This window comes from Xenopus tropicalis, chromosome 9 (assembly GCF_000004195.4).
Source record: "Xenopus tropicalis strain Nigerian chromosome 9, UCB_Xtro_10.0, whole genome shotgun sequence".
Lineage (NCBI taxonomy): Eukaryota > Metazoa > Chordata > Amphibia > Anura > Pipidae > Xenopus > Xenopus tropicalis.
In genome coordinates this window covers 43,669,904-43,692,085 of record NC_030685.2, presented here as the reverse complement: position 1 = coordinate 43,692,085, position 22,182 = coordinate 43,669,904, and the positions used below count along the sequence as shown (strand labels likewise).

The 22,182-nt window shown below is 39.7% G+C and overlaps 1 protein-coding gene across 1 annotated transcript in view; it reads left to right on the top strand.

The window, feature by feature from the left end:
* Positions 1-22,182, top strand: part of dnajb11 (DnaJ heat shock protein family (Hsp40) member B11) — a 90,722-nt gene that overhangs the window by 5,773 nt on the left and 62,767 nt on the right. Inside the window, exons 2-4 of the mRNA NM_203849.1 lie at positions 11,683-11,839; positions 13,799-13,896; positions 14,892-15,024. Coding sequence (NP_989180.1) covers positions 11,683-11,839; positions 13,799-13,896; positions 14,892-15,024 — 388 coding nt within the window. The remainder of the gene's footprint in view (positions 1-11,682; positions 11,840-13,798; positions 13,897-14,891; positions 15,025-22,182) is intronic.

Genomic DNA, 22,182 nt, shown 5'->3' with positions numbered 1-22,182 from the left:
TAAAGTTCAATGTCTCTTGAACGCACCAATACCAAATATGTATTGTTTTATGGAGATTTCTCACTTGTATAGGTCAAAAAGTCCCAGCAGTACACTGCTAACTTTCCAAAGCACTGCTCCAGCAAGCTGCATACTTTAGATTTCAAGGCCAAATATTCCGCTTATGGCAGGTTTACCCTATAAAGCTATACATTTTTAGAAAAAATTGCAACATTTCCAATCTACAGCTTATTATCTCCCACATAGCATTAGGTACCAAGATAAACCAACCTAAAATATAAATGCCATGGATCCATTGAACAGTTTGATACCAAATATGCACAGGGTTACCTAAGTATATGGCATGTAGGGGCCCCAAAATGAAAATACCCCCGTATGCTGTATCATTTCTGTTGTTTCAGTTACTGCAAAATCAACACCTTTACTGCATTTTATGGTGAGTAAAGCCACAAAAAATGAAGTTTACCCAGAAAACCATATATTTTTGGAAAGCACACATTCCTCCGAATCTCAAATGGGAAGAGATTTCTGAGAATCACCTCAAAGCTTTTACTTAGCAGCATCCTACCTCCCACATACATACCAAGATAAAACATCCAATTATGTACTCCAGGGGTCCACTGAACAGTAGTTGGCCAATTTGTATAGATTTACATAAGTATGTGGCATGTAGGGGCCCCAAGGTGAAGATACCCCATACGATCTTTCATTTCTGTAATTTTTAGCTACTGCAAACACATTTACTGCATTTTATGGGGGGTAAAGCTATAAAAAAGTACATTCACCCCAGAAAACCATATATATTTTTGGAAAGTACACAGTCCCCTGTTTCTAAAATGGGTACCCATGTCTTTCTACTCCAAAGTAGGAAGCCGTAAAGCTTTTCTAAAATTGGTGATTTTGACAAAACGTCCAAAAATCACCTCAAAACTTCCACTTTGCACCATCTTTTCTCTCACAGACCATATAAAACACCCTAAATATGGACACCAGGGGTCTACCGAACAGTTTGATATCCAATATACATAGGTTTATCAAAGTACATGGCACTTACAGACCCCAAAATTTACCTTGTGCACACTGTCATGGCTTACATTTACCTAATTGAAAAACACACAAGCAGTTTTGTGTGTGGTAAAAGAGGCAAAAATTTAGGGTGATCCTTGAAAACCATATAGTTTTGAAAAGCAGACATTCAGACAAATCTATCACGGGTAAAGACGCCTTTCTACACCAAAGTACCTATCTGCAAAGCTTTACTAAATTTAGCGTTTGTCATTTCTGAAAATGACCTAGAAATTTTGCAATTTGCAGCATTTATCTAAAAAATGTATCTAAATTTTTTTTACATACAATGGCAAATCACCCTAAGTGTAAACGTTTGATGCCAAGTATGCATAGATGTATCAACTTATGGGGTATATACGGACTCCAAATGAAATTAATGCAGGTGAAATTTTAGCCTGCCAACTTGGTTTTGCAAACAGAGCCCCCAGACTGTGTATGTGTTGTACGACCCCTTAATTTTACAGAGACCGCCAGAAAACCATATATATTTGGTAAATACACATTCTGACAAATCAAACTTGGGTAAGGACATCTTTCTACACCAAACTACCAAACAACAAAGCTTTCCTAAACTTCACAGTTTTGATGACATTTCTGAAAATCACCTAAGAATGTTGCAATTTGCCGTTTTTTAGATACAATGACAAATCACCCTAAATATGAACACCAGAGGTCTACTGAACAGTTTGATAGCCAGTATGCATAGATTTATCTTTAAATCTATCTTTATAGATTTAAGTATGTGGTTATGTACAGACCCCAAATAAAAGTAGTGCATATTAATCTTTTTACCTGCCAACTCAGCTTCTGCAAACAAAGCCCCCCACTGCATATTATGTGCCGTAAGACCCCCTAACTGTACAGAGACCCCCAGAAAACCATATATTTTTGGAAAGTACATATTCTGACAAATCAAACATGGGTAAGGACATCTTTCTACACCAAACTACCAAACAGCAAAGCTACACTAAAAGAAATGCAACAAACAATGCAAGTGTTGTACTATGTACTAAGTGTAAAACTGCATTTTTTTTTTATTGCCAGCAGCAATATTATCATATTCAGCCCCTTAGTAAGCCAGACACTCGCACAGGGCTTAGTCCCCATGACCCCAAATTATCAAAGTCCAATATAGTACCAATATATGATAGTTCACTGTATGTTAAATAAAAACAGATAAGGGGAACAACTTATTTAAGCCACATGAGACCACTGTGTCCAGTTTAAATATCCATTTAGCCTCTAATTTAAAAATGTCCAAGTCTCTGTCATCACCTCTTCTTGGGGGGACAAGACATTATCAATGATCATATGTTTTAATGGTGGAAGAGAATGTTTGGCTGTCAGGAAATGTTTTGCTATGGCTTGATCAACTGTACCTGTATTTAAAGGGAACCCGTCACCTTAAGAAATAATTCCAAATTGTTTTCTATTGTGTTTGTCAAGCAAAATAAACTTTACTTACACTATATAAATTATTTGAATCTTATTGTAAGAGTACCTGGTGGTCTAGGGGGCCGGCGGGGATGGGCGCCGCTCTCCGGGGGGGACGCCCGCCTCTCCATGTGCGCCAGTGCGCGCGTCCTGCTCTTCTGCGGATGGAGGTGCGCGTGCTTCCTTTTAAGCCAGCGCGACGTATGACGTCATCGTGCAAGGCGCAAAATTCAAATATTTAAAGGCGCCTGTGCTTAATTTCCGTGCCCAACTTCGGTTTCGCCTCATGATTGCTGTTTTCACTGTTCCTGATTCTGACTCGTGTTTTGACCCTTGCCTGACCCTGACCCTGACCTTGCTGTTTGCCGCCTGTACTGACCCTCTGCCTGTTACTGACTACGCTTTCCGGAATTTGATTTTTTACTTCGCTGCCTGATCTGTTTGACCTCGGCCTGTTCATATCGTCTCTCCTCCCCAAACTCTGCTTAATGCTAGGTTCCCTAGCCTGCTCAGAACATTTGCCCTGGTCCTCTCCCAATAAGTCCTGGCGACACCCGAGTAGCGGAGGGCTCCTCCCGAAGTGAAAGGTGGCTGTTATAGGCAGAAGAGTGAGCTTAGAGTTTTGGGATACCGTGCGTGACACTTATTTTCTTCAGCCTTGGAATTCACAATTGCAGCAAGCAGGCAAGTGCCATTTTGTGGACACTGTTATCAAAGCAGCCATTGCATCCTGCCAAAATCTTGTTTCTGTGCCAGTATGGGGGGACTTGATACAAATGCCAATGCACTGGTTACAAAATTACATGGTGAGGAGGGAGGGGTAATGTGAGGAGTGCAGCAACATCTAAGAAGTTATGAATTGAAAGTGAAAGTAACTGTCTGCCCCACCTCTATGCCTAAGGCATAAAGGCAGGGCAGGCAATATATGATTGACAGCTGGGATTTTTAAATGCTTTTATAATAGGTATGGATGTGGTAATGAAAAAATGATTTTGAGTTTGATGTTTAATTTGAAAAGGGCTTTTATTATATAGCTTTTTATGTCTGGGTAACAGGTCCACTTTAAGGCAGAACAGATAGCACACTGCTGATTGTTCATTATTTCCCTATATGTGGTAAATGCTTTGCCAACATATGCAAGGCCACAGGGGCACCAGGCCATTTTGACAATATAGTTAGTGGTACACGTAAGTCTTTGTGCTATTTTGAACCAGTGGCCAATGTGAGGATGTCTAAAACTAGGACCTTATAGCATCCCACTACATGTTTGGAACCCCTTTTGACAACCACATTTCTGTAATGCACCCAGCCATGTTGATGTGGTGCTTGTTGGTTTTTATCATAAGCTAGTCCCCAAGGTGTTTTTGCTCCTCCTGTATCCAATAGTGAGCCTTTTGTTCTGCCAAATGGTAGCGAGGTATCTGATGTTACAGTGTCACAGTCATCCGAATCCACACTCCTGGCCAAACTGAATCCAAATCCTAAAAATCATGTGACTTTTTGTTACGTATACACAAAACTTTTTTCGCCGTGTGCAGCGACATTTAACCCTTAAAAAGTGCATTTGGTGCATCCCTAATGCCAAGCAAACTAACAGCCTGTTTATTTAGCCCATAAATAAATAGTCCAAAAGCTGAATAAATGATTACTAAGATGTGTCAACCAATGCCTTAGTTTCACTGATGTTCACCAAATATACCTTACTGGTCACTTCATCACTAGAATCTGCAACCTGTTTTCTGCCAAATGAAATGTGTCTTCTTTCCCAAAAGAAAAAATTTAAATGTTTTTTCATTAAAACTTACCCTAAATCGGCTGGGGTGGCAGATTGGGAGATGACAATACCCATGGTCTTACAATTAAAAAGTACAATCGTCCAATTATGGCAAAAAAAACAAGAGGGGGCACAAGTGAGCTGTGATCCAAGATGGTCGCATCTTGATTGTGCTCTTAACGTGGAGGAGGCAAAACCCTGATATATTACACAGAACACAGATAACACAGAAGCATTACCGGGAATAAAAACAGTGAGCACCAAGCTTTGAAGTTGAATTTTACTTTCAGATGGCACATAGAAGGCGAAAAGGAGAAAAAAGGGCAGATCTCCATCTCTCCCCAGAACACACGGAGCATTGCATCATATCTAATTAGGCCGCAAGGCCCAGACTCTTCGCCCATGGCCTCCCAAACTGATTTGTGGCTGGAAACAGACTCGCAACCACCTATATCCACTTAAGAGCCACACGCTCCGTTAGAGGATTCTGCGTTGCCTGATAAATTCGAAACTGTGTTACAACAAGAACTGGCTACCACAGCTGCAACTATTTCATCAGACATTGCAAAACAACTCCAAGAACTTTGGCAAAAAACAGATGCCATTGAGCACAAGGTGGATGATATTACTACTGCCTTAGATGCTCATGAAAATGATATTCTGGTTCTTCAAATGCAGCTGCAGGTACGGGACAAAATAGAAGATGCAGATAATAGATTCTATTACAATAACCTACGCATCTGGGGGATCCGCAAATCAATTACTGATTTATCAGAAGTAGTGGGATCTGTCTTCATATCCTTGGTCCCCAATTTACCAGTGGAGTGCTTTGAGTGTGACTGCTTACATCAGGCCTTACAACCCATATGAGAAGGCGATCCACCTAGGGACATAATCCCTTGCCTACACTTCCACCAGACACAATCGCCTAAACTGTGTCAAGTAGAATCACATTATCACAACATCAATCTTTAAATCAGGGGTCAGGAACCTTTTTGGCTGAGAGAGCCATAAACACCACATATTTTAAAATGTAATTCCGTGAGAGCCATACAATATGTTTGGCCGCGGATGCTGCGGGGCAAGGTAGGGTAGGTCCCGAGGATGCGGATGCGATGCAGAAGAGGGCGTAGCCTGCGCTTGGCGGATAGAAGACGTGTTCAAAGGCTTAGAACACGTCTTCTATCCGCCGAGTGCAGGGGTAGGGTGGGTGCCAAGGATGCCGGATGCAATGCTGAGGAGGGCGTGGTCTGCTCTTGGCGGATATAAGACGTGTTAAGGCTTAGAACACGTCTTCTATCCGGTGAGCGCAGGCCACGCCCCCGTTATTTTTTTATTAAAGATTTGGCAGTGAGCCAGATGCAGCCATCAAAAGAGCCACATCTGGCTCCCGAGCCATAGGTTCCCTACCCCTGCTTTAAATGCTACAATAACGGAATATAGGGTTGGAGTAGCAACAAAACTCCTTAAAGGAACAGTAACACTAAAAAATGAAAGTGTATAAAAGTAATTACAATATAATGTACTGTTGCCCTGCATTGCTACAACTGGTGTGTTTGCCACAGAAAGACTACTATGGTTTATATAAGTAAGCTACTGTGTAGCCATGGGGGCAGCCATTCAAAGGAGAAAAGGCACAGGTTAATTTGCAGATAACAGACAAACCCCCATTATATGGGGCTTATCTACTAGTTATCTGCTATGTAACCTGTGCCTTTTCTCCTTTTTTCCGGCTTAAATGGCTGCCCCCATGGCTACACAGCAGCTTTTCTGTAGCAAAAACACCAGTTTTTTTGCAGAGCAACAGCACATTATATTTTAATTACTTTAAAACACTTTAATTTTTTGATGTTACTGTTCCTTTAAACACTTCCCAAAACACCTGGCCCGGATGGCTTTCCATCCCTGTATTATAAGAAGATTTCTCACATTCTTACTCCCCATCTGCCGAAAATGTTTAATCGCCTCGATCTCGATCTTGAATTTGGATATCTAAATATTAGCCAAAGTGGTAGCCAATAGACTTAGTATAATTCTACCACACTCGATCCAGATAGATCAAGTGGGATTCATGCGAGGAAGACAGGCAATGGACACCATAAGGGGATTAATCCTTTTTATAACCTGGGTCAATAAAACCAAAACCCCTTCCATGCTCTTAAAACTACATGTAAAAAAAGCATTTTATTCCCTTGCCTGGCCCTACTTGAATTGGGAGAGGCACACGTCGGGAGTGCCCCTAATCCCCGTTGCTAGTACTAGAACCACTAGCCATTGTTATTCGGATTAACTCTGCCATCAACACCATAAACTCAGTATGTTTGTAGATGATATTACGTTATTCATCACCCGACCATTATTATAATTGCCTAACCTTTATTCAGTCTAAAATAACTTTCCCAAGTCACCATGGCAGCATTCACCAACACTGGGTAATCCTGCCCCCTTTAGGTCACTGGACAGGAAAGGGTTAAGTTTAATATATCAACAAATCCCCATACAAACCCTGCACACCAGAAAAAACTTCTTTAGGGAGGTATTTATAATTAAAAAGGCATTTTATTCATCAATACATGATACAGAAAAAAGTATCAAACTTTATATAATGTACATCCATCAAAAAAAACATACCACCCAGTGAAATAACTGAAAAAAGAGTTATGAAGGCAGATACTCTGGATGAGAGAATACCCCAACATTTCGGCTCAAACGCCTTTGTCAAGGGTGTCCTCTTATGGGGGGATTATTGAAACCCTAGCACCTGGATATTTCATACTTTTGTTTATTTATTTTTGTATATATTCTTATTGTTGAAAGGCAAGAATATTCTAGCCTGGAGTGCCCTCCATTACTCTAAATTAAGTTTAATATATATATATATGCCCCCACCTCCACACGGCCCCTAGTCTTTTTTCCTGTCCAGGTCACTGGCGTGTGCGCTCCTTACCAGTTCCTGGGAGGATGCGGTGCAAATGGAATATGGAGTTCCCTGGGGGAGTCGTATGCTGCGTCAACATTTTGTTGATCCGCATGATTCTGCAGGGGTACCGGGGTGCGCCAATGTGGTCCACAACCAGTCGAAGGAATGAGCGGGCAGGGATCCGCCGCATGAACGTGCGTCACATATATGGAACAAAAGGCGGAAGTGACATAACGCCATGCGTTCCACGACCCGGAAGTTGCAGCGCGGCCCACACCTATGACGTCACACTAGGCGTCTATTTGAATGCGTTTTGGCGCCAAATTCAGTCTCCTCACGGAACACTGACTGAAATATTGAATAACTTACAGGAAATGTAAGTCTCTTTGCTTTTACCCACGTGTTTACGTTTGAGGAGTGTTATATTTATGGATCTACTTCTCTTGCAGCTGCTGTAATGGAACAGTCCAGCTCTGGGAAGGGGTCGCAGCCTAAAGGTCCCTGGTAAGCAAAGCTTCAAGCGGTGTGCTGGGGGAGCGGCCAAGCAGGTAATTAATGCTGATATTTTATTTTTAGCCTCCCTGCCAACAGTGATACTCAGAAAGATGCTGCGCAAGCCAGAAGGTCTATGGATATACAGCAGCCAGTATTGATAAAAGGTCTTATGTGACCTGAAACGTTGCTGCTGTTGTTGTTTGCCCCAAAAAACTTTGCAATAAAGGCATTTTAATCTACAAAGACAAGAGGTGCTGTTCCTGTTCTTCTGTACCAGGATATGCAGATGGAAAGTGGCCATTGGGGAACCTGCACTACTTCTAACTAATCACAAGGCTTGGAGCTGACTCCTACTCTCCAAACTGTTCTGCAATTCTTGCAGTTCCTTCAAAGGCATGGTTAATAAATCTCAATTTGAAAGATGCATCAGATATTTTCAGATGCACAGAGCGGACAGAAAGTTTCTACGGTTTTCGGTGGGGCAGCAGCATGTGCAGTTCGTGTTTGGCCTGTCCACGTCGCCCAGAACATTTACAAAAGTTCTGGTGACAATTATAGCAATCCTAAGAGAGGAAGGGATTGTGGCTTACCACTACCTAGACGACGTTCTGTTGGTTGCAGACACAGAGACAGATGCAGTCAGAAACAGGGACAGAACCATAGTCAGACTGCAAAAATTTGGCTGGGTCATAAACTGGGAGAAGAGTTGTCTTTCTCCAACACAAAATCTAGTGTTCCTAGGAGCACATCTGAGGACGTTAGACAATCTGGTTTGCCTTCCTGAAGTATGAAGTATCAGTAAGAATGTGTGTGTTCTACAAAACTTCCTGGTTCGATTGGGGGTCCTCAACCCCCTGAAGTTGAACCGGCAGTTACGGAAGTAGAAGCGGAGCTTAGATTGGTGGCTCGTCCCAGAATCTTTCGCGGGGACTTCCCCTTGCAGAGCCAGAGTGGTTAATCATCACCACAGATGCTTCAAAATCAGGCTGGGGGTCAATTCTGGGCAACCAGACTGCTCAAGGTCAGTGGGACTGTTGTGCGGTTTCCTCCAATATCCTGGAATTAAGGGCAATAGGTCAGGCGTTGCTCGCCTTTGCCCAAAGTGTGGTCCACAGCTGGGTAAAAGTCAGGTCAGACAATGCTACAGTGGTAGCCTATATCCAGTGACAAGGAGGGATCAGGAGTCCAAGTCTGATGAAGGAAGTGTCTCCAATAATGTCTTGGGCGGAGCAGAATTTGGCAGGTTTGACTGCCTTGCATGTGCCAGGAGTGCAGAATCTCCAGGCCAACTTCCTCAGTCGCAATGTATTGGATCCAAACGAATGGAGTCTGAGTCCAGCAGTGTTCCAGATGATTATGCAAAGATTTGGAACTCCAGAGATAGATTTGATGGCAACATCTCAGAACCGCAAGTGTCAAAAAATTTTCTCGAGAAATCTGTGCCAATTCGCAGTGGGTACGGATGCTTTGCTTCAAAATTGGAGCAGGATGTTCGCCTATGTTTTTCCTCCCTTTCGCATGATATGGAGAATTTTGAGGAAGATAGACCGGATCCTCTGTCCTTGATGGCCTGGAAGTTGAAAGGCAGAGGTTGTTGAGAAGAGGTTGTCAAGAAGAACTATTGTCTTTACTTTTGAAATCAAGGAAATCCTCTACCTCGAGTCAATACTACAAGGTGTGGAATTGTTTTGCACAGTTTGCGTTGGAGAGAGATTCAGATCCGCAGAGTCCTGATTCGAGCTTGGTGGTTCAATTCTTGTTTTCAGGATATAGAAAAGGCTTCAGCAATAGTACATTGTGAGGCCAGGTGTCGGCCTTATCTGCTTTAACGGAAAAGTCCTGGGCGGAAGACTTATTAATCAAAAGATTCTTCAATGCCTTAAAAAGTGTTCGTCCATACTTTAAACCCAGAAAGTTTCTGATTTGCATGCAACATTGAAGGTGCTGTTTTTGGTGCCCATTACATCAGCCCGTTGAGTTGGGGAGATTTGTTCTCTCTCGGCCAGGTAACCACACACAGTGATATTTGAAGACACGGTAGTGTTGAAACCAGTGTTCGGGTTTCTACCGAAAGTAGTGTCCCAATTCCATTCAGAACTGGAAGTGATTCTACTGTCATTCTGTCCAGATCCCAAGTCGGAGCAGGAGAGACTTTGGCACACTTTAGACTTAGTTCGAGCAAGTCCGACAAGTTGTTTCTAATTTTAAGAGGTCCAAGAAAGGGATATGCCCCATCTAAAGTGACTATCAGTCGGTGGATTGTCTCCTGTATCATCTTGGCATATCAGTTGGTTGGCAGGGAGATCCCAAGGGATCTTAAGAAACATTCCACCAGGGCAATGGCTACATCCTGGGCGGCAGAAGCCAGGGCTCCGCCGGAGGCAATCTGTAAAGTGGCAAGGCGGTCTTCTGTGTCTACCTTTATTCGGCATTACAGACTGGATGTATTACAGTCCCAAGAGGCGAGATTTGGAAGAAAAATTCTTCAGGTCATTCACTGAAATGTTCTGTAATAAATCAATTAAGCAGCTTCTGGTGTCCCTCCCTTCTTTTAGCTTGGTGTTTGCATTCTTTTAGCTTAGTGTTTGCTGCCATGGTGACTTGATAAAATTTCTCTATTTCCCATCTTACCGTAATTTCTATTTCCAAGTCACTCTTCATGGCAGCATTCACCAACCTCCCTCCCTTCAGTTGCTTGGTTACTAAGACTAGGGGCCGTGTGGAGGTGGGGGCATATATATATTAAACTTAACCCTTTCCTGTCCAGTGACCTAAAGGGGGCGGGATTACCCAGTGTTGCTGCCATGAAGAGTGACTTGGAAATAGAAATTACGGTAAGATGATAATATATCTCTATTTCAGGCCTCACAATAAACCAGAAACACTAAGTATAAACCTTCCTACCTCTCAATTTCGATAGGGAGCAATAAAGCAATAAAGATGGTCTTACTCCCAAAGATTTTATATCTCTTTAGAGTACTCCCTATCCCAATTAAGTGTTCAGATCTAAAAAGAATGGAACCATCATTATCTGCTTTTATTTGAGATAATAAACCCCCTAGAATAAGGCTTAATACAGGACAGAGATCTACTACTAATGGAGACTTGTGTGTATTGGTTATTTAGAAAACAATTTGGTAGGCCCTTACACTGCAGAATCCTTGCTCTGGACACATGCGAAGCATAGACCACCTATCTTAAGCCCCACTTTGCGACATTCTTTGAAAATCTGGGACACCTATACAGCACAATATAAGTTAATCTCTCCGCACCATTATTTAAAAGTCCCCAATTCACCCCGGGACACCAAACTTGCTTACTTCAGTGGCGGATAGATCAGAACCTTGTTAGAGTTAAAAACTTACAGTGAGAGGTCCATTTACCCTTGATTATCTGTGAGAATGATACAATCTTCCAGACTTGGAACACTTCCGTGCATCCCAAATACTCCACTTTGTAGCAAAATGCTGGAAGCAATATATACCCCAATCTACAAATCAGACTTACTTTGAGAAATGGTGTATAGATGGAACTACTCCCCCGAAAGCTATTACAATTCTATACCAATATATTAGTTCCCCAAAACAATTACTATATCTCTAGTATATTAAAGGAACATTAACGCCAAAAATGAAAGTTTATTAAAAAATTTAAACTATAATGTACTGTTACCCTGCAGAGGTAAAGTTGTGCATTTGCTAAAGTAACAGTACTATAACTTATATAAATAAGGTGCAGGGACATGTAGGAGGCGTAGGGCGGAATTTGCAGCAAGCGCTTTTAAGCTTGCCGAAAATATCCGCCCTACGCCTCGTGTGGGATTAGTCTTAGACTAACCTAAAACATGCCACAAAACAAGTGAAATACTTGTGTATAAAGTGAATTCCTGTACTGTACAAACTCTTTAAATTTCATTTTTTTGTGCAAATGTCATATTTTTTACTTTTTCCTTGTTTTCTCCTGTTTAATTGGCTAACTCCTGTTCTTCTAGGCGTGATTTTTATAAAATCTTGGGTGTGTCAAAAGGAGCTACTGTAAAGGAGATAAAGAAGGCTTATCGAAAGCTTGCCTTGCAGCTTCATCCAGACAGAAACCCTGATGATCCTAATGCACAAGAAAAATTTCAAGACTTGGGGGCTGCCTATGAGGTTTGTAAAAAGTGACGCCCCCCCCCTCAAAATTACTACTGTTTCATAGAAAGAAAAGAGAACAATACTTATATTCACTAAAGATACATTTAGTACTGTCACTGTATGTCAGTCTGAAAATACATTAAATAGGATACATTTCCTTATCCTTCATTATTCTCATTAAGTTGGTTATAGTCATAATAGATATAGTGCATAATGTACCCCCTGCAGTAAAATTTAAGGATATTACAATTCACCAAGGAATTCCATGACTCACTTAAACTGGTGTATTATAAAAATAATGCACCCCCTGTTGTAAAATATAGGGATGTTTTAAGTAACTTAGGATTTTAATGACCTGTATCAAAGCACACTGCCTGCACTCTCTTTTGCTTTTATATGGTAATGGAACTTTCCCGTGATTTATAATATATAATACATTAAAAGAATGTCATAATGTCACTGAGGAGTTCCATGATCATAAAAAGTGTTTTATATTAGTAATTAAGCTCTGAGGTGACATTTTTTATCTGCATATTTTACAAGGGTACATTGTTTATTATGAAACACAAGTTTTATTGAGCAGTGGCAGAAATTACATCATTAAGCACTAATTATAACAGATAACTATACTAAGCACCTGATGTAAGTACCTTACGTGATATTCATGCTTCTTGTGCATTCTAACCTATAATATACAACGGGGTATATTATTTTATGTATAATTCTAATAAATTATTTTTGCTTTCTAGCACTAACTGGAGTCTCAAGTTACTATTAAGTGCTATTCAAAGGTAACTGTAGCTTTCACTCCAACTTGCAGCGCAGCAGTAAAGTGTGACTGAAGTTTATCAGAGAACAAATCATATGGCTGTGGCACCCTTGGTAATAAAGTCATAGCTATCCCCATGTGAAAATTTCAGAATTAATTATAAAAAAAAAAAAAGTTTGTGCTTTTAAAAAAACAGATTTCAGTCACCTCACTAGGGTACTATTATTAACTATTATTATGTGAAGTTAACTTGTGTTTTGTTTGAAAAAAAAAAAAATACTTTATAGCTTATTGACTTAATAAGTTTTCTGTATGCTTTTACAAGAGTCAAAACATTTAGATAAAAAAACAAAAAAAAAAAAAATTAAATGCAGGATTCTGCTGGAGAAGCACTATTAGCTGATGTGGTTAAAAAAAACAAAACATGTTTTCCCACGACCGTATTCCTTTGATTCTGGCAAAAAAAAAAAAAAGCATTTAATCAATAAATATACCCAGTAGGATGGTTTTGCAACCAATGTGGATTTGTGCATCTTAGTTACCCTCAGGTACAAGGAGTTTTTTTATTATTACAAGGAAAAAGGAAATTAGAATTATTGGCTTAAATGGACTTTATTGGATATGTCCTTCCCTTAATTAAATGCTCATTGGATAATGTCCTTCTGGGTAAAGCATCCTGCATATTAAAAATTTGCACTGTATAGGGATGCACCGAATCCACTATTTCGGGATTCGGCAGAACCGAAATCCTTGAACCGATTCAAATCCTAATTTGCATATGCAAATAAAACTACTAAAATGTTAAAAAGAACCATCCGTGCAACGAAAAAAATTTTGGGTTCGGCCAGGACCATGGACTAGGGAAGTTAAAATAATGTTGATCATTAGGCATAAAAGAAAATACAAAAACTTTATCAATAACATGCTATTTTTTTTCAACAATGTTAATAATTTTACAGATTTCCATTATTTTTTGACTAGATCCTCTTTAAAATTATTAAAATAATTGTAAAGTGTATGCATCCTTTTATTGTAGAGAGCTGTGGAATATGTTAATAACGCTATGTTTAAAACTGAAGATGAAGTAGCAGATCTGAACTCCCCTTAGATCACTGTTTTGTGTTTTGTTATAGTATTTTAATAATGCTATTGACAGGTATGAAACTCACATATTCTAATTTTATGATTTTGTAACTTTAAAATAGGTGCTTTCAGATGAAGAAAAAAGAAAGCAATATGATACATATGGCGAAGAGGGGTTAAAAGATGGACATCAAAGCTCCCATGGTGATATATTTTCTCAGTAAGTAAAAATCAGCATTGGATCTAAATAAAGATATTCTGACTGGGAATTGACAGATTGAAACTAATATCAGGGAAAATATCAAAAATATTCTGTCAAATGCATTAAAAATTGTTATATATATATATATTATAAACAATGCAGAAGAATGGCACTCACAGGATTTGCTAAATTAGGCTTCCAAAGATTTATTTGTTGGGGGATTGACACCCTCCAATCCGTACTGGAACAAACACAAACACTGGCACATGTTTGAAGAATAGGCTTCCCCCAAAACATTACATGGTTTGCATATATTAAACATACAGGGTTTATGTCATTTGTAAATGCCTTGTTGTGCCAGTGTTTGTTTCTTACAGATGTGAACAATTCAGGGCTGTATAGGTATGAGCAATACAGGGTCTTATATGTATGAACAATTCAGAATCATACAGGTGTAAATAATGCAGGACCTGAGCCAATACTAATATCTTAGAGGTAAGCAGTCACAGCAACAAGACTTTAATCGTTTGTGTCCCGCTGGCCGCCAGTTGAACAGCACCGTCCTAAGCAATAAATGACATCCTATTCTCCTTTCTGGATATAATATTGATATATGCACAAACCGGACCAGCACACAAAAGCACTGTCCTAGGGATGATCCCCTGTGGTTCATATAGTCAAAAGTTTCCACTTAAATTTAAAGAATCTAAAGCTGCTGCCAGTTTATTGATAAATGAATAGGATATAAACAATAAGCTGCTTTACTGTTATATGTATAAATGCAGCTTCATCAGCACCCAGCCTGGCTACATTCCTTTACTTTCCCTCTGCACATGTTTGCTATTGAGGGGTGTAGCCTCATGACATGCCACAGCAAATTAGCTTTTACTCTATTGTCACATTTTGTGCATTACTGTCGCAGACCAGGGAGCATAGATTCTGGAGGGTGGTGGATGGGAGGCTGCTTCAATAATTAGCCATATCTTTGTAGCCAATTTCTTTTCTTTTTACAGCTTCTTTGGAGATTTTGGGTTCATGTTTGGAGGCAATCCACGACAACAAGACAGAAATATACCACGAGGTAGTGATATTATTGTTGATTTAGAAGTGACATTGGAAGAGGTATACTCTGGAAACTTTGTAGAAGTAAGTAAAATATTTATTTACTATTTTTGTTTTAGAGAACATGATCAAGAAGTATATGATATAAGGCATTGCGCAAAACATTTTATAGTTTCATTGTCTTGGGATATAGGTTTAGTAGCAGAGTAAGCAAACTAGAAGGTTGTTAAAGGGAAAATGCTAGTCTACTCTTGATCCTCCCAGGATCAATACCAAACCACATGACGTGTAAAAAGCCCAAGTTTTTTTTATTTTTTTTTATTTTGCACATGTACACTTTTGCAAGTATACCACATGTGCACACACAAAAACACAATTCAGTGCTTGGAACCTGGGATCTTTCTGTGATTTGGCTCATCATACCAAAAGTCTACAAAAAAATGTATACATTAAATAATGCAGAAGCATGCATAGTTGCATCTAAGTCCTTAATCAGTTTTGGCTGTGCATGTTCCTGCAAAGAGTTGTATTTTTATGATGAAGTTAGTAAGAACTGGACAGCGGGGGTTGCAGTAAATTTGATCAATTTGAATAGATGAGATGTAGTGTCGATAAATGTAAGGTCATGTACCTGGGATGTAAAAATATGCAAGAAACTTTTAACCTTAAAGGTACTGGACTTCTTATAATGGTAAATGTAGCTACTCTTCCTTTAGTCCTGACTCTTGCCCCTCCACAACTCTCTTAGCTTATGCATCAGACCTCTGGAGACCTTTGGAATGCCTGAAATGGTATTGTTACAGATTTTCTTGCTTTAGCAGTGGTTTGCCATGCAGCAAGAAAAATGTTAGTGAGTAGCTTGAGTGCTATATTTTGTTAATTCTACTCATTTATCATTTAAGAGGGACTGTAGAGGATCTTGTTTAATATTAATCTGAAATAGAGAGAAAATGTTGTACACCCAGATCCAAAATCTGGTAATTATAGGACAAGTCCACCATATATGTTACATAGAGCATGTTTGTAAACATAATCTAAAATAGTTGGGGTTAGCATTTTCTACTTATCTTGCTATTATCCATGGTGTTAGATATCTTAACAGAACCCTGTATTAGGCCTCAAGTAGGATTGTATTAATATAGCTTAGTTTGGTTAATAATCAAATGGCTGACCAGTCCTCAGGGTCAGTGAATTGAGTAAAGTCTTTTCCCCACGCTATTACATAGCCCAAGGACTGGTAATTTTATTAACAGTAGAATATAACAAGCATATTGTTCGAGGTGGACAGGAGGGTTGTTTACTCAGAAAAGGATGTGTTACCAGATGTGTTAGACCAGTGGCACTAGTCCAGAGGTAGAACCAAATTTGTATACATTAGTGACGGAGGTGAAAGGTTGAGTAACCAGGTTGACATTGTCTGCAAACATAGATATGTGGTATAGGCTTAACCTGGTATCCAGGTTAAGAAATTTGGACTGAAACCCATTTCTGAAGTATATTCATAGTATATATGAGTTAGTTAAAGAAGGTTGTCTGGCTGCGTCTCCATCTTGTCAAACTGGGATAAATCCTACTTGGTCCTTTTGGAACCATAGAGGTGGGTAAACATTAATTCTAGTAGCCTGTATAGAAGAGAGAATTTTAATTTCATTATTTAATAATGAAATAGGTTGATAATTGTGGAAGTCTGTGGTGTCAGTAACGCAGCAGTTCTCAACCTGTGGGTTGGGACCCCTTTGGGGGTCGAATGACCTTTTCACAGGGGTCGTCTAAGACTATCGGGAAACACATATTTCCGATGGTCTTAGGAATAATTTTATGGTTGGGGGTCACCACAGGAACTGTATTAAAGGGTCTCGACATTAGGAAGGTTGAGAACCACTGCAGTAGCGGGTTTAGTTATAGTAGTAAGTTTATCAAGTAATGATTTGAGAATTGTGAGCCTTGTAAAAGAGAGTTTAAGTTTTAAAGGTGTTTGAGCTAATAAATTAGAAAACTGTTATAATACTGTGTGGCAAATCTTGGGGCCCGGGACCCTTTCTGATTTAAACTTTTTTTGCCAATAAGCAATAGTTTGACGGTTATTTCTAAATCTATGGCTGTTGTTCTGCTGAGAGCATTGATAATGTAAGGTTATGGAAAAGATGCATATGAGAAAGAAGAGATATTCGGAATCACTGTATAAAGTGTTTTATAGTTGGACAAATTTCAAAGCTATTTTGGAAGGGTCACTAGTAAGTTGACTGGTTGCTTGTGTAATTGTATACCTGTTTAGGATAAGGAATATGTCTTGTGCAAACATTTGAATGGATTTGTTTGCATTAGAGATTTGTTTTCAACACGAATAAAGTCAGAAACACCATGGGGAGAAAGTTGCAACTTTTTCGAGATTTGTCACGTGTTTTTTTTTTCTGCAGCAATTTCCAAAAACTCTCCACCTAAAGCCTTTTGAGGTCTTTTAGAAGTCAATGGCAGATGTCCCTTCCCTGGAAAATTTTTCTTTGCTTCGAACTTTTCGAGTTTTTTTTATTTTTGATGCTAGTTTTTGTGGGACAAATTGGAAAAGTTGTGCTTTTCACAACTTTTCTGAGACTTTTTTTCTGCACATGCTTTTTAAATTCGGATCTTTTTATAAATGTCTGACGTTCGTGGAAATCTGTTTATGTGGTTTCAAAAACAATAAAATTAGAACAATTCAAGTAAATCTGCCCTTATGTGTCCAATAGTTAGCCCTTGGTTCATAGTTTGAGGAAGATTGGAGATTGATCTGACCAAGAAACATTATGAATAGTAGTTGATTCTAGATTCTGAATGAGTTCTTGTGGAAGTAATATGTGATTAATTTAAGTGTAAACCTTATGGGTAGCAGTGGGTAGAGCTTTTTGTGTAGGGGTTTCTTACTTACCATGCATCTACTGATTGGTTGGACCATTTCATGTGTTTAAATTGTATATATTAGACATATAATGTCGAGTGATGTCTCACAGTGTATACCAAATATGCAAGTATTAAAACCCCTGGGTAAGAGTGATCATAATGTTATCTCATGTAATGTTTTTTGTTAAAAATAAAAAAAATAAAAAAACTCCTTGAGAGCAGTACATATATACTCTGGTATATACACTGAAGTTTTCTGCTAAAAACACAGAACATAAAATTATATCAAATAAAATAATATCACTCTTTAGTTTATTTCACCTAGGAGGAAATGTAAATGTGTTGAGGACCACCGTATGTAGGAATGCAGAGAATCTGAACTAATCAGAGGGAACAGGTCTTAAGACTATAAATACTACAAGTGTTGTAAAACAGAAATGTGGAAAGCAAATTTAGAAAATAAGAAATAGATTGCATCACAGGCAAAGACAAATTCCAAAAATATTTTTAAATATAAAGATATTAAAAAGATGCAAGTTGAGACTGGCTCCAAAAATGGAAATAACCTGGTTATAAAGGACCCTTAGGGGCTGATTTACTAACCCACGAATCCGACCCGAATTGGAAAAGTTCCGACTTGAAAACGAATATTTTGCGACTTTTTCGTATGTTTTGCGATTTTTTCGGATTCTGTACGAATTTTTCGGATCCAATACGATTTTTGCGTAAAAACGCGAGTTTTTCGTATCCATTACGAAAGTTGCGTAAAAAGTTGCGCATTTTGCGTAGCGCTAAAACTTACGCGAAAAGTTGCGCATTTTTCGCGTAAGTTTTAACGCTACGCAAAATGCGCAACTTTTTACGCAACTTTCGTAATGGATAGGAAAACTCGCGTTTTTACGCAAAAATCGTATTGGATCCAAAAATTCGTAAAGAATCCGAAAAAATCGCAAAACATACGAAAAAATCGCAAAGTACCGATCATTACGAAAAAAACGCAATCGGACTCCATTCGACCCGTTCGTGGGTAAGTAAATCAGCCCCTTAGAGTTTCAAGACCCTTTTGATAGGGCACCGATGGCTCAACTTAAAGTGAGGAAAGTGGGCGAGCAAGCCAGTTTAGAGCTACTGTCCATCTTGCGGCTGCTAATACAGTATTTGTGTAGCTAAGGTTCTAGTCCTTCAATAAGCCCGTAAAGGGAAAAAGTAATAGTGAATTCTAGATCAGGGTTAATATATAATGAAACATCTAAGACAGTAATTGAAAGGTTTCTGACCAAAGAGTGGTTATAAGTACCTTGATCAGGCCAACCTCTGAAACATGTGGGAGGGGAAGCTAAGAACAAATAAGTGCTTTTGCTCAGGGGTTGTATACCAACGTAGGATAAGTTTTTGTAAGCAGACTCTTTAATGCTAACACAAGGAAAAATTGTATGCACTGTTAACCATATTTTCTTCCATTTGGTGGTGGAAATGAGGAGCTGTATATCTGTTTCCCATGCTAGCATATATTTGTTATATATTTCTATTAATTGACTATAAATCTGAGAGATTAATTCTTTAGTCAGTTCGGGCAATTTACAGCAGGCTTCAAAGGGGGGACCCTACATTAGTTGGACATAAAGGGCATTCTGGTGTGAGTAAATTGACTGTAGCGAAATAACTCTGATTGGGGGATTTACATTTTTTCTTGTAAATTTGTGAAGGATTGAATGCCTCTATCATCAAACCTCCAAGAGAAGCTTGTAGGTGGTAATCCAGTGGAATAATTTGAATTACCCAGTATAGGTTGTAAGAAGCTATCTGATTTATGTCTCACCAATCTTTAAAAAGAAAAGGGTGCAAGTGAGAATCTGCTTCCCAAACCTGCATAGGGGCAGAACAGAATATTAGTACAAATCAGTCAATTGCTCAGTGCACACCTATTTAAACCTCAGAAAAAAAAAACAGCAAATGGTATGTTTAACATATAATGCCCTTTATATATATATATATATATATATATATATATATATATATATATATATATATATATATATATAGTTGCACAATTATAATGTATACTATACATACCACCAATTGGCCTAAACACAGTGAAGCAGAACAAGCAGATACGTTACAAAAATGTGTATTCGGAGGAAAAAAGTTAGGACACCCTACCACCTAATAGGTAGTGTTATATCCTTTGGCTGAAATAACTGCAATGAGATGCTTCTTGTAGCCATCTACCAGTCTTTGATATTGGTCTGAGGAAAGATTCCCCCACTACTCAATGCAGAATTCTTTCAGCTGTGAAAAGTTTGAGGAGTTTCTTGCATGTACAGCCCGTTTAAAGTCACCGTCATTTCTTAGTTTTCAGCAAGTCCTTGGTGGATTTACTGGTATGTTTTGGGTCATTGTCGTGTTGCGGGTCCAGTTCCTCTTCAGCTTTAATTTTCTTACAGATGGTCTTACATGTTTCTCAAGCACCCTCTGATACACAGTAGAATTCATGATGGATTCTATGATGGTGATCTGGCCAGGTCCTGCTGCAGCAAAGCATCCCCAAACCATCACACTTCCACCTCCATGCTTTACGTTTGGTATGAGGTTCTTTTCCTGGAATGCTGTATTTGGTTTACGCCAAACATGTCATCTGTTCTGGTGTCCAAATAATTCAATTTTAGTCTCATCGTTCCAAAGAACATTATTCCAAATGTCCTGGTGTTTGTCTACGTCAGGGATCCCCAACCTTTTATATCAGTGAGCCACATTCAAATGGAAAAAGTGTTGGGGAGCAACACAAGCATGGAAAAAGTTCTTTGGGGTGCATATAAGAGCTATAATTGGCTATTTGGTAGCCCCTATGTGGACTGGCAGATTATACAAGGCTCTGTTTGGCTTTACACTGGGTTTTTATGCAACCAAAATTTGCCTCCTAACTAGAAATTCAAAAATGAGCACCTACTTTGAGGCCACTGGGAGCAACATCCAAGGGGTTGGGGAGCAACATGTTGCTCACGAGCCACTGGTTGGGGATCCACTGGTCTACGTGCTCTCTGGCAATCTTCAGTCTGGCCTTGATGTTTCTTTTAGAGAGACAAGTTTTCTCTTTGCACACCTCCCATGCAAGTTAAAGTTGTGCAGTCTCTTTCACAGCAACAGCAAGAACCTGCTGTAGGTCCCGTGATTACATTTTAGGGGGTTTAGAGACTTCTTTTAGCATCTTGTGGTTTTCGGGGTGAACTTGCTTTTTTGACATTTTTTAAGAGATTTTTGCTCGACCATTCTGGCGAGATGTTGAAAGAGGGCGGCTGAAAATTTTAAGCAAAAATCATAGGATGAGCCACTACCTCTGAAAATCGCTCCAAACCATGCTTGCCCATCATATTCCCCATATTTCGTAACAAACCAACATTAAGTATCCTAATTTTAGGGGGGCGTGGCTACCAGGCTATGTGAGCAGACATGAGTTAAGTGAGCTCCGCTCCGGAGGTCCCTTGTGACAACAAAAAAGCTAAAAAAAATCTGCCTCTACGGACTCCAACCAGCAACCTTTACCACAAAGAGCCCTAATGGGGCCGATGCCGCAGCTAAACTAGAACGCTACGCTCGGGAAGAGAAACAAGATGGCGCCGAGGCACCACTCGACAACCCCACTACTTCGAGCAGGCCCATTGCTACTCCCCCGACCGAACCTACAATGATGGACTTACTTGCCGAAATTAAAAACACCCGGGAGACATGCACGGGGCTAATAACAACCAAGGTAGATGAAATTAAAATGGAACTTTCTATCTTCCGGCGCGATGTCCAGAAAATCAGAAAGAGCCGCGGCGGTGGAACAGCGAGTGAGTGAGATGGAAGACGCAAACAGACCTCTCCCGAACCAAATAAGAGAACTACAAACAGCGGTTCAATCCTGGCAAAACAAGGCAGACGGCTTGGAGAACAGGCTGAGGCGCAATAATATTAGACTGCTGGGCTTTCCAGAGCGTGCGGAGGGTGAGTCCCCTGAAAACTTTGTTCAGCGCTGGCTGCTAGATATGTTTGGGGCAGATATGCTTACACCCACCTTCCTTGTGGAACTCGCTCACCGCATTCCGATGCGTCCCCCTCCGCCTGGTGCCCCAGCCCGAGCTCTGATTGCCCGGCTGCTAAACGCAAGAGATCGTGATAAAATTCTCTCCTTGGCCCGCACAAAAAAAGCAACTTCCATTTGAAAACGCCAACATAGCCATCTATCCAGATTACTCGCTCGAGATACAAAAGCAGCGTTTCAAATTCAGTGAGATCAAAAAGAAGCTAAGGAGCGCCAAAATTGATTATGCCATGCTTTACTCTGCAAAGCTACGAATCTCCATGTATGGGAAAGTGAACTTTTTT